General features: G+C 45.9%; 1 protein-coding gene across 4 annotated transcripts in view; it reads left to right on the top strand.

Annotated features, from left to right (window-relative positions):
- Window positions 1-203: 203 nt before the first annotated feature.
- Window positions 204-18,387, top strand: part of LOC132391014 (arf-GAP with Rho-GAP domain, ANK repeat and PH domain-containing protein 1-like) — a 284,897-nt gene continuing 266,713 nt past the window's right edge. For 2 of the 4 annotated variants that reach the window (XM_059963618.1, XM_059963617.1), the window contains exons 1-2: window positions 204-224; window positions 7,272-7,409. In XM_059963618.1, the coding sequence (XP_059819601.1) occupies window positions 219-224; window positions 7,272-7,409 (144 nt within the window). In that variant the 5' untranslated portion in view covers window positions 204-218. Of the gene's footprint in view, window positions 225-7,271; window positions 7,410-13,062; window positions 13,458-18,387 lie in introns of those variants that run through there. The other 2 variants (XM_059963620.1, XM_059963621.1) reach the window with 2 other exon arrangements.

Consider the following 18,387-nt stretch of genomic DNA (forward strand, 5'->3'; position numbering starts at 1 on the left):
ATCCAGATCAGATCATTACACAGTGCATTGAGGTAGAACAGGTAGACGATAGCAATGCAGAATGAAGTGTAAAAGCCACTGAGAAGGTGCAGTGCAGGTGAACGATAAAGTGTAAGATCAGACCGAGGTATTGAGAGGCTGAGAGTCCATCTTATCGTATAAGAGTTCTATTCAACAGTCTGAAAACAGCGACTCAAGAATAGAAGCTGTCCTTGAACATGGTGGTGGGTATTTTCAGATTTTTGTATCGTCTGCCTGATGGGAGAGGGAAGAAGAAAGAATGTTCGGGGTGGGGCGGATTGTTGAGTACGCTGGCTGGTTATTTTACTTTATTGTCACCAAACAACTGATACTAGAGCGTAGAGTCAACACAGCGATATTTGATTCTGTGCTTCGCGCTCCCTGAAGTACAAATCGAAGTAAATATAATAAAAATTTAAATTATAAATCATAATTAGAAAATAGAAAAGGGAAAGTACGGTAGTGCAAGTCAGGTCCGGATATTTGGAAGGTACAGTCCAGATCCGGGTCAGGATCCGTTCAACAGTCTTATCACAGTTGGAAAGAAGCTGTTCCCAAATCTGGCCATACGAATCTTCAAGCTCCTGAACCTTCTCCCGGAGGGAAGAGGGACAAAAAGTGTGTTGGCTGGGTGGGTCGTGTCCTTGATTATCCTGGCAGCACTGCTCTGACAGCGTGCGGTGTGAAGTGCGTCCAAGGATGGAAGATTGGTTTGTGTGATGTGCTGGGCTAGGTTCACGATCTTCTGCAGCTTCTTTCGGTCTTGGACAGGACAACTTCCATACCAGGTTGTGATGCACCCTAGAAGAATGCTTTCTACGGTGCACCTATAAAAATTAGTGAGGGTTTTAGGGGACAGGCCAAATTTCTTCAGCTTTCTCAGGAAGTAAAGGCACTGGTGGGTCTTCTTGGCAGTGGACTCTGCTTGGTTAGACCAAGTCAGGTCATTTGTGATATCCACCCCAAGGAACTTAAAGCTTTTGACCTGTTCCACCTGCGCACCAGGTGGTTAACTGGGGCAGGGAGAAGTGAAGAGCTGGTTTCAGTGATGTGCTGAGCTGTATCCACAACTCTCTGCAGTTCCCTGTGGTCTTGGGTAGAGTAGTTGCTGTACCAAGCTGTGATGCATCCAGATGCTTCTGAGGCATGCCAACTTTCTTTAGCCTCCTGAGGAAGTAGAGGACTGGTGAGTTTTCTTGACCACGGCAGCTATGCGTTTGACCCAGACCAGGTGATGGTTCCTCTTAGAAGCCTGAAACTCTCAAATTTCTTGTTAGCATGCAACACATTCAAGATGCTGGAGGAACTCAGCAGGTCAGGCAGCATCAACTGAAGAATTGACCAGACTGCATTTTGGGTTGAGATCCCTCATCAGGTCTGTAAAGAAAACGGGCAGAAGCTAAAATAAAAGACAAAGGGGCTGAATTCAGCCATTCGGCACATCGACTGGCTTGCCATTCCATCACGGCTGATTTTCTTCCCTCTTAACTCCATCTCCTGCCTGTTTGTGTCAAGAGGGTTCGGAGGAGGGGCATGTGCTGTAAGGTGATGGGTGGATCAGATGAGAGGTGGAATGCAAAATGGGGGAGAGGCGAGTCATAGAATAGTACAGCTCTTCAACCCATTTAATCCATGCCGAACAATTTAATCTGCCAGTTCCCATCGACCTGCACCTGGACCATGGCCGTCCATACCCCTCCCATCCATGTAACCATCCAAATTTCTCTTAAACGTTGAAATTGAAATTGCATCCTCTACCTGCGCTGGCAGCTCGTCCCACACTCTCACCACCCTCTGAGTGAAGAAGTCTTCCCTCAGTTTCCCCTTAAACCTTTCACCTTTAACCCATGACATCTAATTGTAGTCACATCCAACCTCAGTGGAAAAGGCCTGCTTGTATTTACCCTGTCTATACCCCTCACAATTTTGTATATCTCTATCAAATCTCCCCTCAGTCTTCTACATTCTAGGGAATTAAGTGCAAATCTGTTCAATTTTTCCTTACAACTCAGGTCCTGCAGTCCCGGCAATGACCTTGTAAGTTTTCTTTCTACCCTTTCAATCTTATTTACATCTTTCCTGTAGGTAGGTGAACAATTCTGCACACAATACTCCAAATTTGGCCTCACCATCATCTTATAGAACTTCAACATAACATTCCATCTCCTGTACTAAATATATTGATTTATGAAGGCCAATATGCCAAAAGCTTTCTTTATGACCCTGTCTACCTGTGCCACCACTTTCAATGATTATGGATCTGTATTCCCAGATCCCTTTGTTCTACCACACTCCTCAGTGCCCCACTGTTCACTGTATTATACCTACACTGGTTGGTCCTACTGATGCAAAACCTCACACTTGTCTGCATTAAATTCCATCTGATACTTCTTAGCCCATTTTTCCAGCAGGTCCATATCCTGTTGCAAGCATTGATAGCCGTCTCACTGTCCACTACACCCCCACTCTGGAGGAACTCAGCAGGTCGGGCAGCATCTGTGGAAACGAGCAGTCAACGTTTCGGGCCGAGACCCTTCGTCAGGACTGCAGTGGGAGGGGGCAGGGGCCCTATAAAGAAGGTGGGGGGGGGAGGGTGGAAGGTGCCAGGTGAAAAACCAATCAGAGGAAAGATCAAGGGTGGAGGAGGGGATATAGGCAGGAGAAGTGAAGAAGGAATGTAAGGGGAAAGCACTATGGGTTGTAGAAGAAGGCAGAGTCATGAGAGTGGTGATAGGCAGTATAGATTTGGAGCATAGACTGTTCCACATAACCCACGGAGAGGCAGGCATAGCTAGGGCCCATGCGAGTATGCATAGCTATACTCTTGATCTAAAGAAAGTGGGAAGAGCCAAAAGAGAAGTTATTAAGTGTGAGTACCAGTTCCGCCAACCAGAGGAGTGTGGTGGTGTTGGGGAACTGGTGAGGTCTACTTTGTGTTTACACCCCCAGTCTTGTTGTCATTCACATATTTGCTGATCCAGTTAACTACATTATAATCCTGATTTTTGATATAGCTGACTAACAACAACCAACCCAGCACCGATCCCTGTGGCACACCACAAGTCACAGTCTTCCAGTCAGAGAGGCAACCCTCTACTACCACTCTCCGGCTTCTCCCACTAAGCCAATGCCTAATCCAATTTATTACGTCATCTTGAATGCTAAGCAATTGAACATTCTTGACCAGCCTCCCAAGTGGGACCTTGTCAAATGCCTTGCTAGAGTCCATGTAGATAACACCAAATCCTTGGCTTCATCAACTTTCCTGGTTACTTCCACCAAAAACCCTGAGATTGGTTAGAAATGACCTAGCCATGTTGACAGTCCCTAATCAGTCCACATCTATCCAAATTCTCATATATCCAGACCCTTGGAATACCTTCCAATAACTTTCCCACTACTGACATCAGACTCACCAGCCTGTAATTGCCTGGTTTATTCTTTGAGCCTTTCTTAAACAGCGGAACAACATTGGCTGTCCTCCAATTCTCTGGTACATCACCTGTCACAGGATGATTTAAATATCTCTACTAGGGCCCCAGCAATTTCTGCACTTGCCTCCCACAGGGACTGAAGGTGACACGTTGTCAAGTACTGGGGATTTAAATAAATGAGTTTCCAGCTGCTGCTTAGAGCAGTCAACTGGGTCTGCACCGCTTATAGTTGTAGACATTGAATCCCACACTTTAGGACTGTGGCTTGCAGAACATGCTCTCTTCTTGCTGCTGCCATCAGAACGAGGGTACAGAACTGTGGAGAACTACATATACCTGTCTGGACAAGCCCCCTAATGACTGCCCCTGTAGCTCCTCCCACAGACTCCTGTATAAAGGCGATCAAGGCCTGAGCCCGGCCCTCAGTCTCCAGGATGTAGTATGGTGGTCACTCACTGCTTGTTCTTTCTTCCAGTCAATAAAAACCGATATCTCGCCTTCACGTCTCAGAGAGAGTTATTGATGGTGCATCAAGAACATCTTCAACAAGCATTGTCTCGGAAAGGCAGCGTCCATTATTAAGGACCTCCAGCACCCGGGGCAGCCCTTTTCTCACTGTTACCATCAGGTAGGAGGTACAGAAGCCTGAAGGCTCACACTCAGCGATTCAGGAACAGCGTCTTCCCCTCTGCCATCCGACTCCTAAATGGACATTGAACCCGTGAACACTAGCTCACTTTTTGAATTTATATTATTTCTGGTTTTTTGCATGATTTTTTAATCTATTCAATATATGTATACTGTAATTGATTTATTTATTATTTTTTTTCTTCTTCTTCTTCTGTATCATGTATCGCATTGAACTGCTGCTGCTAAGTTAACAAATTTCACATCACATGCCGGTGATAATAAACCTGATTCTGATTCAGGAACAGTTATTACCCTTCAACCATCAGGCTCTTGAACCAGAAGGGATAACTTCACTCACCCCATCACTAATATGTTCCCACTACCCATGGACTAACTTTCAAGGACTCTTCATTCATCTCATGTTCTCAACATTTATTGTTTGTTTATTTATTATTATTATTATTATTTCTTCTTTTTGTATTTGCACAGTTTGTTGTCTCCTGCATTCTGGTTGAATGCCCTTGTGGGACATTCCTTCATTAATTCTGTTATGGTTGTTGTTATCGACTATTTGAGTATGCCCACAAGAAATTGAATCTCAGGGTTGTATATGGTGACATACATATACTTTAAAAATAAATCTACTTTGAACTTTATTTCTAAAGAGCTGCCAATTATCCTTTGGGGTGTCAGGCCATTGAGAGCTTTAAAAATATGCAACAGAATTTTAAGCTCAATTGTAAAAACTACAGGAAGCCAATGCAGAGTAGCTAGTACAGGAGTGAGATGTTGCCTCCTCCTGGTGTTAGTTAAAAGTTTAGCAGCTTTGCTAATAAGCTATGCATTTGTGATACTTTAAGATTTTATAGACAATAGGTGCAGGAGTAGGCCATTCGGTCTTTCGAGCCAGCACCGCCATTCACTGTGATCATGGCTGATCATACACAATCAGTACCCCGTTCCTGCCTTCTCCCCATATCCCTTGACTCCGCTATCTTTAAGAGCTCTATCTAACTCTTTCTTGAAAGCATTCAGAGATTTGGCCTCCAATGCCTTCCGAGGCAGAGCATTCCATAGATCCACAACTCTCTGGGTGAAAAAGTTTTTCCTCAACTCCGTTCTAAATGGCCTACCCCTTATTCTTAAACTGTGGCCTCTGGTTCTGGACTCTCCCAACATCAGGAACATGTTTCCTGCCTCTAGCATGTCCAATCCCTTAATAATCTTATATGTTTCAATCAGATCCCCTCTCATCCTACTAAATTCCAGTGTATACAAACCCAGTCGCTCCAATCTTTCAACATATGACAGTCCCCCCCATCCCGGGAATTAACCTCATGAACCTACGCTGCACTCCCTCAATAGCAAGAATGTCCTTCCTCAAATTTGGAGACCAAAACTGCACACAATACTCCAGGTGTGATCTCACCAGGGCCCTGTACAACTGCAGAAGGACCTCTTTGCTCCTATACTCAACTCTCTCTGTTATGAAGGCCAACATGTCATTAGCTTTCTTCACTGCCTGTTGTACCTGCATGCTTGCTTTCATTGACTGATGTACAAGAACACCTAGATCTCGTTGTACTTCCCCTTGTCCTAACTTGACACCATTCAGATAGTAATCTGCCTTCCTGTTCTTGCCACCAAAGTGGATAACCTCACATTTATCCACATTAAACTGCTTCAGCCCACTTACCCAACCTGTCCAAGTCACTCTGCATTCTCATAACATCCTCCTCATATTTCACACTGCCACCCAGCTTTGTGTCATCTGCAAATTTGCTAATGTTACTTTTAATCCTTTCACCTAAATCATTAATTTATATTGTAAATATCTGTGGTCCCAGCACCGAACCTTGCGGTACCCCACTAGTCACTGCCTGCCATTCTGAAAGGGACCCGTTAATCCCTACTCTTTGTTTCCTGTCTGCCAACCAGTTTTCTATCCATGTTAGTACCCTACCCCCAATACCATGTGCTCTAATTTTGCCCGCTATTCTCCTATGTGGGACCTTATCAAAGGCTTTCTGAAAGTCCAGGTACATCGAAGGTACATCCAGGTACATTTTCACTGCACCTGTGCATACATGTATAATAACCATGTGACAATCAACTTGAGGTTTGACTTTCTTGAGAAGTGCCAACTGACATTATTCCTCTCTTTGTATCTGGACAGTTTGTTGTCTTTTGCAACACACACAAAATGCTGGAGAAACTCATTAGGCCAGACAGCATCAATGGAAAAGAGAAGTCAACGTTTTGAGCTGAGACCCTTCATCACGACTGGAAAGGAGGGGAAGGGAGAGGGGCACCAGAGGGAGGTAATTGGCAGGTAAGAAGAGGAGTGAGAGAGAAACATGAATGGTGAGGGAGAGCCCCCTCCTCTCCTTCACTATTTCCCCATTGGTGCTTCCCTCTCTCACCTCACCTGGCCATCATCTCCCTGTGGGGCTCGTCTCCCTTCCCTTTCTTCCATGGCTTTCCGTCCTCTCCTATCAGATTCCCTCTTCCCTTTATCTCTTTCACTGATCAACTTCCCAGCTTCCCCTTCCAGTTTCACCTCTCACCTGCCACCTGGTACTTCTTCCTCCCCTCCCCACATTCTTACTTTGACTTCTCACCTATGTTCCAGTCCTGATGTGGAGTCTTGGCTGGACTATTTACTCGTTTCCACAGATGCTGCCTGGCCTGTGGAATTCCTCCATTTTGAGTGCGTCATCTGCAGGTTTTGTTCTTTGCACATTGGTTGTTTGTCGACTTTTGTGTGCGGTTTTTCATTGATTCCATCTTGTTTCTTTGTATTTACTGTGAATGCCCGCAAGAAAATAAATCTCAGGTTTGTAAGTGGTGACTGACATATGTGTATTTTGATAATTTGATTTTCACCTGTTGAGTGTTTTTTTTAAAAAAAAATATCTTGGAAAGACGACAGTTTTTTTTTTCAAATGTTCTGATCTCTGTGAGAATTGGCTGTCGGGCTTGGTAGGGGCGGGAGAGATTTGGCCTGTCCACCCCTCTCTGCGGTTCGGAGTCGGACTCCGATCCCAAACTCCGGAAAGAACCGAAACTAGCCGAAAGTCGGTCCGAGTGCAGCGCGGTCACGTGCTCCTGAACCGAGGAGCTTGCGGTGAGAGAGAGAGAGAGAGAGAGAGAAATAGTTGTAACCTAAACTTTGTTCGTTACCAGAAGCTGGACGAACACACGCCAACCCCCCCCCCCCCACCACCACCAAGTTGTTCAGCCACTACTCGTCAGTTTTACCAGCCGGGGACATTCGCAAGAGGGGCGGCTGAAGTGATTGGGACCAGGAGCGGACTAAACGAGGTTAGAAACTTTCCCGTAACGCTTTAATTTAAAATCTCTCGGGTACACGCGTTTCGTGCCGGGTCCGAGCACGGCTGAAGCTAACAATGAGGCATTTCACCGGGTTTCACCCACTCTCCGTAGTGAGAATGCAAGAAAAGCGAGAGTGTCAGCGGGCAAAAGCGAGTGTTGTAAGGGACAGCTGCCCGGGAAACTGACAGTAGATCGGTCACCTGGACCAGATTCACTGCAACACAGGGTGACTGAACAAGAGGTGACTGAAGAGACTGTGGAGGCACTAGTAATGATCTTTCAAAAAGTCACTATATTCTGCAATCGTTCTGGAGGACTGGAAGAATGCAAATGTCACTCCACACTTCAAGAAGGGAGAGAGGCAGGAGAAAGGAAATTATAGACCTCAGTGGCCAGGAAGATGCTGGAGTTGATTATTAAGCTTAAGATTTCCTGGTACTTGGAGGCACGTGATAGAAGTAGGCCAAAGACAACAAGGGAAAATCCTGCCTGACAAATCTGTTGTAATTATTCGAGGAAATAACACGTAGGATAGACAAAGTAGAATCGGTTGATGTTGTGTACGTGGATTTTCGGAAGGCCTTTGACAAGGTGCTGCACAAGGCTGCTTAATAAGTTACAAGCCCGTGTTATTACAGGAAAGATTCTAGCATAGATAAAGCAGTGGCTGATTGGCAGGAGGCAAAGAGTGGGAATAAAGGGATCCTTTTCTGGTTGGCTGCCGGTGACTAGTGGTATTCCACAGGGGTCTGTGGTGGGACCACTGATTTTTAGGTTATATGTCAATGACTTGGATGATGGAATTGATGGCTGTGCAGCCAGCTTAGCAGATGGGTGGAGGGGTAGGTAACGTTGAGGAAACAGGGAGGCTACAAAAGTTCTTAGACTGGCAGAATGGACAAAGGAGTGTATGGTCATGCACTTTGGCTGGAGGAACAAGGATGTCAACTATTTTCTGAATGGGGAGAAAATTCAAAAATCCAAGGTGCCAAGGGACTTGGGAGTCCTTGTGCAGGATTTACTAAAGGTTAATTTGCATGTTGAGTCGGTGGTGAGGAAGGCAAATGCCATGTTTGCATTCATTTCAAGCGGTCTAGAATACAAGAGCAAGGATGTGATGCTGAGGCTTCATAAAACACACTTGGAGTATTGTAAACAAGAGAAAATCTGCAGATGCTGGAAATCCGAGCAGCACACACAAAATGCTGGAGGAACTCAGCAGACAAGCAGCATCTGTGGGAAATGGTACAGTCGACATTTTGGGCTGAAATGTCAAGTTCTGCTGAAGGGTTTTGGCTTGAAACATCGACTGTTTACTCTTTCCCATAGATGCTGCCTGGCCTGCTGAGTTCCTCCAGCATTTTGTGTGTGTGTGTGTGTGTGTGTGTGTGTGTGTGTTGCTTGGAGTATTGTGAGCAGTTTTGGCCGCGTATCTAAGAAAAGATGTGCTGGCATTGGAGAGAGTCCAAAGGAAGTTTGTGAGAATGATTCAGGGAATGAAAGGGTTAATGTATGATGAGTGATTGCTGGCTGTGGGCCAGTACAGGCGGAGTTTGATAGTTCTTGATTAGTCAGGCATCAGTGGTTATCATAAGACTATAAGATATAGGAGTAGAATTCGGCTATTTGGCCCATTGAGTCTGCTCCGCCGTTTCATCACAGCCCCAGTTTCCTGCCTTTCCCACATATTCCTTCATTCCCTGACCAATCAGGAACCTATCAACCTCTGCTTTAAATGTACATAATGACTTGGCCTCCACAGCTGTCTGTGGCAGTGAATTCAACAGATTTGCCACCCCCTGGCTGAAGAAATTCCTCCTCTTCATTCGAAAAGGACGCCCCTCTACTCTGAGACTATGACTTCTGTTCTTAGACTCACCCACCACAGGAAACATCCTCTCCGCATCCACTCCGTCAAGGCCTTTCACCATTTGCAAGGTTAAGGGCAGAAGGCAGGAGAATGGGGTTGAGGAGGTGATAAATCGGACGTGGTGGAATGGCTGAGGATTCTCAATGGGCCTGATTCTGCTCCCGTGTCTCAGTCTTCTGGGGTTCTGTTTAAGGAAACCCTGGTTAGCAAAGTGTTATTCTGAGCTGTTATTTGGGCGCTTGATCTAGCCTCTGAGAGTGTGCTGATTTGAAAGACTGCAAAGTGCAAAATGGATTCTCAACAAGTTCAAAGTAAGTTTATTACCAAAGTACATATGTCACAGTACACATCCCTGCGATTCAATTTCTAGTGCCATTCACAGTAAAGACAATAGAGCCAATGGACGATAAGATGGACAAACAACCAAAAAACAACAAACAGTGCAAATACAAACAGAGAATATAATATTAAATAAATGAGCAGTCAATACCCAGAACGAGATGAATAATTGTTGAAAGTGAGGCCACAGGTTGTGGGAGCAGTTCAGTGTTGGGGTGAGTGAAGTTATTCCCTCTGGTTCAAGAGCCTGATGGTTGAGGGGTAATAACTGTTCCTGAAGCTGGTGGTGCGAGTCCTGTGGCTCCTGTACTATCTTCCTCACAGTACCATTTAAATGAACTTTTCTCCAAGACATGATCTGTTTGGCAGTGCTTGTTTTAAACAGGCTCTCTCTAAACTCTTTGAGTATGTGTCAATATGGAGAGAGGATTTCAACAGCCCTGGCTCCCCACCGAGATACCCCACTATCCTTCCCTGCACCCATCAGGAGTACTTGTCAGTGATGAATCGTTTATTCTATGCTGTTGGGACTGGTTTGTACAATAATTATTTAAAAGTGTGTGTGTGTGTAACTGGTGACAGAGACTGTGTGTAACTAGTGACAGTGACTCTGTTTTTGTGTGTGTGTGTAAGTGGTGACGGAGACTGTGTGTGTAACTAGTGACAGTGACTGTGTGTGTAACTGGTGACAGAGGTGGTGTGTGTGTTTGTGAGTGTGGGAGAGAGGGATTTTAAAAACAATGAACTATGAATTCCAATAATAAATATATTAAAAGATTAAGTAGTGCAAAATGGGAGCAGAAAAGCACAGTGAAGTAGTGACCATGGATTTATCGTCTGTTCAGAAATCTGATGGCAGAGGGGAAGAAGCTGTTCCTGAAATGATGAGTGTGTACCTCCTCCCTGATGAGGGTCTTTAATGATGGGTGCTGCCTTTTTGAGGCATCACTTTTTGAGGATGCCCTCGATGCTGGGGAGGCCAGTGCCCACGATGAAGCTGGCTGGGTTTACAACTTTCTGGGGCTTTCGGGATGTGTTGGCATTTGGGAAGTTCACGAGAATGATCCTGGGAATGTGTGAGGAGCGTTTGATGGCTCTGGGCCTGTACTCGCTGGAGTTGAGAAGAATGAGAAGGGGCTCAATGAAACCTATCGAATATTGCAAGGCCTCGAATGAGTGGACATGGAGAGGATGTTCCCAATAGTGGGAGAGTCTAGGTCCAGAGGACACAGCCTCAGAATAGAAGGACATCTCTTTAGAACAGAGATGAGGAGCAACTTCTTTAGCCAGAGGATGGCGAATACGTGGAATTACTCATCACAGACAGCTGTGGAGGCCAAGTCATTGGGTACATTTAAAGTGGAGATGAAGAGTTTCTTCATTAGTCAAGGTGTCAAAGGTTATGGGGAGAAGGTAGGGGAAGGTAAGGGATAATAAATCAGCCTGGATGGAATGGTTATGCAGAATGGATGGGCCGAATGGCCCAGTTCTGCTCCAATGTGTGATGGTTTAAAAGAGAGGCGAGCTTGTTCAATGTACATGAGGGACTTTGACAGGAGGTGCCTCCCTTGCTACTGATATCTAGTTCCGGGATGGGGGTTGTCCATTTCAGGCTGGAGAACGATCTCAGTGTGGTGAATCCTGGAAAGCGATGAGGAAGAGGCAGGAGAGTGCAGTTGAGGCTGAGATCTCATTGGCCGGTGGAACACCTACGTCTGAGATGGTCAGTGGGTCAGGTGAAACTGACCAATGGTCAGGCTGTGCTGTGCTTTCTGCTGGGGCCGGTCTCTACCCCTTCCTGTCACCCCATCTCACTGCCACCGTGGAAAGCACCTTCCCCAGATCCCTCAGGGCTCGGCCCGTGACCGCAAGAGACTGCAGAGAGTTGTGGACGCAGCTCAGCACGTCGCAGAAACCAGCCTCCTCTCCATGGCCCCTGTCATCACTCCTCTCTGCCTTGGTCAAGCAGTCAGCAATCAAAGACCCCACCCACCCCAGACATTCTCTCTTCTCCACCCCCACGTCCCACCAGGCTCAGGGACAGCTTCTGCCCCTCTGATATTGGGCTCTTGTACGATAAGAAGGACTCTTGGTCTCACAATCTACTTCGTTATGATTTACCATCTATCTACACTGTACTTTCTCTGTAACTAACACTTTATTCTGGGTTTAACAGCGCACTGTGTAATGATCTGATCTTTATGAACAGTTTGCAAGATAATCTTTTCACTGTATCCCGGTACAATGATGATAAAAACCAATATCTTTAGACAATAAGTGAATAGATTGAATGGGGAGTCTCGATAGGAAAGTTGAAGGGGAAGTTTTGGAGACTTGTTTGACTGCAGTATATGGAGAAATGTTTTTTGCAGAGAGGGGTGAGTACCTCGAGTGCCCTGGCAGGGGTGGTGGGAGAGGCAGATCCCTTAGGAACAGTTAAGAGACTCTTAGATAGGCACAAGGATGACAGAAAAATAGAGGGTTATGTGGGAGGGAAGGGTTAGATCGATCTTGGAGTAGGTTAAAGGGTAGCACAATATTGTGGGCTGAAGGGGCTGTCCTGTGCTGTAATGTTGCTGTAGATCATGTAGCCTAATCCAGGCAGCATGCTGTTAGACCTCCCACTCCTTTTTGAAAGCTCCACACTCTTCCTATGATGGCACTTAGAAAAATGGAGGGTTATGGTCAGTGTAGAAAGGAAGGGTTTTGACTTACGAGGGGTGATTGATAAGTTCGTGGCCTAAGGTAGAAGGAGTCAATTTTAGAAAACCTAGCACATTTATTTTTCAACATCGTCCCCTCCTACATTTACACACTTAGTCCAGCGGTCGTAGAACATACAGATCTTGGACTTCCAGAAAGTGTCCACAGCAGGGGTAATTGATAAGTTCGTGGCCTAAGGTGGAAGGAGATGAGTTATACAGCTCTCGTTACATGCACATGCAGTTCAACTCTTTGAGTGAGTATGCAGGAAGTTTGAAGTTAATAACTCATCTCCTTCTAGGCCATAAACTTATCAATCACCTCGATGAGTTATTAACCAGACTTTCTGCATAATAACTCAGAGTTGAACTGCATGTGCATGTAACGAGAGCTGTATAACTCATCTCCTTCCACCTTAGGCCACAAACTTATCAATCACCCCTCGTGTTATCAGAGAACAGATATTTATTCATTGGGATACATCCGGCCTGTTGAGCCATGGTGCCCAGCAACCCCCGATTTAACCCTGGCCTAATCACGGGACAATTTGTAAAGCCTGATTAACTGACCAGCCGGTTTGTCTGTTTGGGCTATTGGAGGAAACCAGAGCACCCAGAGGAAACCCACAGTCACGGGGAGAACGTACAAACTCCACACAGGCAGAGATGGGATTTGAACCCGGGTCACTGGTTCTGTAAAGCGTTGTGCTAATCACTACGCTACCATCATATATATACCATATATATCACCATGTACAACCCCAAGATCCATTTTCCTGTGGGCATACACAATAAACCCATAATAGAATAATAACCATAACAGAATCAAAGAAAGACCACACCAACTTGGGTGCAAAAGACACCAAACTGTGCAAATACAAAAAGAAAAAAAAGAATGAGGAGTCTGTGAAAGTGAATTGGTAGGTTGTGGGAACAGTTCAGTGTCGCAGTGAGTGAAGTTGTCCCCTTTGATTCAAGAGCCTGATGGCTGAGGCGTAACAGCTGCTCCTGAACCTGGTGGTGAGAGTCCTGAGGCTGAACAGGGTGGGCCTCCCACGTGGGCACCAGAGTCTGTGGCGACACTCGTGGGCTGCCCTTCTGGAGACTGAGTTCAAGAGCCGTGAGGTAATGTTTCAGCTCTATAAAACCCTGGTTGGACCACACTGTGTTTCATTCTGGTCACCTCATTGTCAGAAGCATGTGGCAGCTTTAGAGAGGGTGCAGAAGAGATTTACCAGGATGCTGCCTTGATTAGAGAGCATGTCTTATGAGGAGAGGCTGAGCGAGCTGGGGCTTTTCTCTCTGGAGTGGAGGAGGATGAGAGGTGATAGAGACGTACAAGATGCATAGATAGTGGGCAGCCAGAGACTTTTTCCTGGGGTGGAAATGGCTAATACAAGGGGGCATAATTTTAAGGTGATTGGCGGTAAGTATGGGGGGGGGGGGAATGTCAGAGTTAAGTCTTTTACACAGAGATAACTTCTCTCTCTCTGTCATTGATCTGTTCCCCCAACCTATTGACTCACCTTCCAGGATTTACTGTGTATGCCTGCAAGGAAGTGAATCTTGGGGTTATATATGGAGACATATCTGAACTTTGAACATAGCAACTTTAAACCTTATGACTCATAATCTTAATCATTTCTATAAGTTCACCCCTCATTCTCCTACGTCCCAAGGAATAAAGGCCATCCTCTTCCTGTAACTGTGCATTGGTTTCATTTCTAGTTTAGTTCAGCACAACATCATGGCTGAAGAACCTGTTCCTGTCCTGTGCTTTTCACTGTTCCATGTACAATGATAAATCAATCCAAAAAAAAACCTCAGCTGAATAAATATGGACAGTACATCAAACAAACTTCCCTGAAAAATGACCGAGTGAGCTGGGGATTTTCTCTTTGGAGTGAAGGAGATGAGAGATGACTTGACAGAGGTGTACAAGATGATAAGAGGCATGGATTCAGTGGACAGTCAGAGACTTTTTCCCAGGATAATAAGAGGGGAGATCATTTTAAGGTGATTGGAGGTAAGTATAGGAGGGATGTTGGAGGTGAGATTTATTACACACAGAGCTTAAAAACGCAAACACGAGGAAATCTGCAGACGCTGAAAATTCAAGCAGCACGCACAAAATGCTGGTGGAACACAGCAGGCCAGGCAGCATCTATAGGAAGAAGCACTGTCAACGTTTCAGGCCGAGACCCTTTGTCAGGACTAACTGAAAGAAAAGGGTCCTGACAAAGGGTCTCGGCCCGAAACGTCGACAGTGCTTCTCCCGATAGATGCTGCCTGGCCTGCTGCGTTCCACCAGCATTTTGTGTGCGTTACACACAGAGTGTTGGGTTTGTGGAAAGCACTGCAGATGTGATGATAGAGGCAGAGACATTTGGGACTGAAGGACCTGCACTGATCCATTTTTTTGCAAATTCGGAAATATTTGAGGGGGAAAGAAACTGAGCAAAGCTGACAGGATCTGAGGAAAGAAAAGCATTAATGTAATAAATTATTCATTTTGCTCATCACTATACAGATGTATAGACTTTAAAAGTTTGCTTCTCAGGATGTGGCTGGTGGTGAAAAGTGTTTTACTGGTAACGCCGCTCTGAATCGTTTCTGTTTTCTAATGCTGACACTCTCTCGAAGAGTTTGGGAAGTGCTCAGGGCTTGAGGTGCTATCTAAATGCGAGTTTAATACCTCCCTGCTTTCAATGCTGGAGGCAGGGGACGTGGGAGATAGTTGTTCTTGCCAGGGCACAGATGGAAAGGCTTTCCTCTGTACATTGTGATCTAACTGAAACGATTAATGTCGAGTTGCAGCTGTAAGGTGAGATCATATGACACAGGGGCAGGGTTAGGCCACTCGGCCCATCGGGACTGCTCCACCATTCCGTCATGGCTGATTTATCGTCCTGCTCGTCCCCGTTCTCCTGTCTTCTCCCTGCAACCTTTGATGCCCTGATATAAAGAACCTGTCAATCTCCACTTTAAATATACCCAATGACTTGGCCTCCACTGCTGTCTGTGACAATGAATTCCACAGATTGACCGTCTGGCTAAAGAAATTCCTCTTCACCTCAGTTCCAAATGGACATCCTCCTATTCTGAAGCTGTGCCCTCTGGTCCTAGACTCCCCCAGTATTGAAAACATCCTCTCTGTCTAGGCCTTTCAATATTTGATAGGTTCCAATTCTTCTAAACTCCAGCGAGTATAGGCTCGGAGCCACCAAATGTTCCTTGTGTCTTAACCCTTTCATTCCCAGAAACCTCCTTGGACCCCCTCTAATGTCAGTGCATCCTTTCTAAGATGAGGGACCCAAAACTACTCACAATACTCCAAGTGAGGCCTCACCAGTGCTTTATAAAGTCTCAACATTACATCTATGCTTTAGTTGCACTGTAGTCTTCTCGAAAGGCTGGAGAAACTCAGATGGTTTTCTGTGAAGTGTCAGAGGCGGAGGGGAAACCTGATGAAAGTTTACAAAACTGTGAGATATGTAGATAAGATACAGTCAGTCTTTGTACCTTACTGTCTATGTGCAGTGCAATTTCCCAGTAACTACGTATTTTTTTATTCTGCATGCTGTTATCATTCTTCCCTGGCGATCAGTCAAATCGAGTATGATGTTCTCCTAAGGGATTGTTGAAATAATGGAGGACACCCGTGTGTAACTTTGTTTAACGTGGAGAGGCTGATGCACGGGCGGCCACCACATGGTCCTTGACTGATCAGGGTCAGGGACCAGGGCACGGAATTCAAGATAACTGAGGACCCTTCACAATCGGGTTCATTATCACTGGCATGTGACATTGAATTTGTTAATTTAGCAGCAGCAGTTCAATGCAACACATAATATAGCAGAGAGAAAAAAATAATAAAATAGTAATAATAATAAAAACAAGTAAATCAATTACATGTATTGAATAGATTAAAAAATGTGCATAAACAGAGATACTGTATATTTTTTTAAAAAGTGAGGTAGTGTCCAAGGGTTCAATGTCCATTTAGGAATCGAATGGCAAAGGAGAAGAAGCTGTACCTGAATCACTGAGTGTGTGCCTTCAGGGTCCTGTACTTCCTACCTGATGGTAACAGTGAGAAAAGGGCGTGCCCTGGGTGCTGGAGGTCCTTAATAATGGACACTGCCTTTCTGAGACACCGGTCTCTGAAGATGTCCTGAGACACCGGTCTCTGAAGATGTCCTGGGACACCGGTCTCTGAAGATGTCCTGGGACACCGGTCTCTGAAGATGTCTGGGACACCGGTCTCTGAAGATGTCCTGGGACACCGGTCTCTGAAGATGTCCTGGGACACCGGTCTGAAGATGTCCTGGGACACCGGTCTCTGAAGATGTCCTGGGACACCGGTCTGAAGATGTCCTGGGACACCGGTCTCTGAAGATGTCCTGGGACACCGGTCTCTGAAGATGTCCTGGGACACCGGTCTGAAGATGTCCTGGGACACCGGTCTCTGAAGATGTCCTGGGACACCGGTCTCTGAAGATGTCCTGAGACACCGGTCTCTGAAGATGTCCTGGGACACCGGTCTGAAGATGTCCTGGGACACCGGTCTGAAGATGTCCTGGGACACCGGTCTCTGAAGATGTCCTGGGACACCGGTCTCTGAAGATGTCCTGGGACACCGGTCTGAAGATGTCCTGGGACACCGGTCTGAAGATGTCCTGGGACACCGGTCTCTGAAGATGTCCTGGGACACCGGTCTCTGAAGATGTCCTGGGACACCGGTCTGAAGATGTCCTGGGACACCGGTCTCTGAAGATGTCCTGGGACACCGGTCTCTGAAGATGTCCTGGGACACCGGTCTCTGAAGATGTCCTGAGACACCGGTCTCTGAAGATGTCCTGAGACACCGGTCTCTGAAGATGTCCTGGGACACCGGTCTGAAGATGTCCTGGGACACCGGTCTCTGAAGATGTCCTGGGACACCGGTCTCTGAAGATGTCCTGGGACACCGGTCTCTGAAGATGTCCTGAGACACCGGTCTCTGAAGATGTCCTGAGACACCGGTCTCTGAAGATGTCCTGAGACACCGGTCTCTGAAGATGTCCTGGGACACCGGTCTCTGAAGATGTCCCGGGTACTTTGTAGGCTGGTACCCTGCTGCAGCTTTCCTCTGCCAGCTCCACCACTGAGTTCTTGGTTGGATTGCTCTTTGTGTGTGACCTTCCCCTTCATTTTACTGTCACAGGTGACCTATCAGGAACTAAATGCCAGACAGTGTGGCTCTCGGGATCCCAGGAATTCACAAGCCTCTCAACGCGACAAGGTGATGCCCCTTGGGAGGCTTTGCCTGGTACTATCTCACTGATTGCTCTGACAATGATGAATCCAATCAGCCAATTAAACTTTAAAAACTCTCCGGCACAGGTTTAATTGACTGATTGATTCAGTCTTTTATTTCCATATTCATTGAATTGTCCGGCTGCTGTAAAGTTAACAAATTTCACGTCCTATGCCGGCAATATTAAACCTGATTCTGACAACCCAGATTGGTTAAAAATAGTCAGGAAACATTTAGTTTTTAATTCCCCTTTTCTACCTGTCATGTGTACATAGCATTCACTCAGCGGCCGCTTTATTATGCACCTACCGTACCTAATAGAGTGGCCATTGAGTGTATGTTCGCGGTCTTCTGCTGCTGTGGCCCGTCCACTTCAAGGTTTGACTTGTTGTGCATTTAGAGATGCTCTTCGGCACACCACTGTTGTAACACATGGTTACTTTAGTTCCTGTTGCCAGTGTGAAACAGTCTGTCCATTCTCCTCTGACCTCTCATTAACAAGGCATTTTTTTGTCCAGTCAGTGGATTTTATTTTTCTCATAATTCTCTGTAAACTCTAGAGACTGTTGTGTGTGAAAATCCCAGGAGATCAGCAGTGTCTGAGATACTCAAACCACCCCATCTGACACCAACAATCATCCAGTGCGTCAAAGTCAGTTGGATCTTATTTCTTCCCTATTCTGATGTTAGGTCTGAACAACAACTGAACCTCTTAACCATGTCTGCATGCTTTTATGCACTGAATACCTGCCACAT

This window comes from Hypanus sabinus, chromosome 3 (assembly GCF_030144855.1).
Source record: "Hypanus sabinus isolate sHypSab1 chromosome 3, sHypSab1.hap1, whole genome shotgun sequence".
Classification (NCBI taxonomy): domain Eukaryota; kingdom Metazoa; phylum Chordata; class Chondrichthyes; order Myliobatiformes; family Dasyatidae; genus Hypanus; species Hypanus sabinus.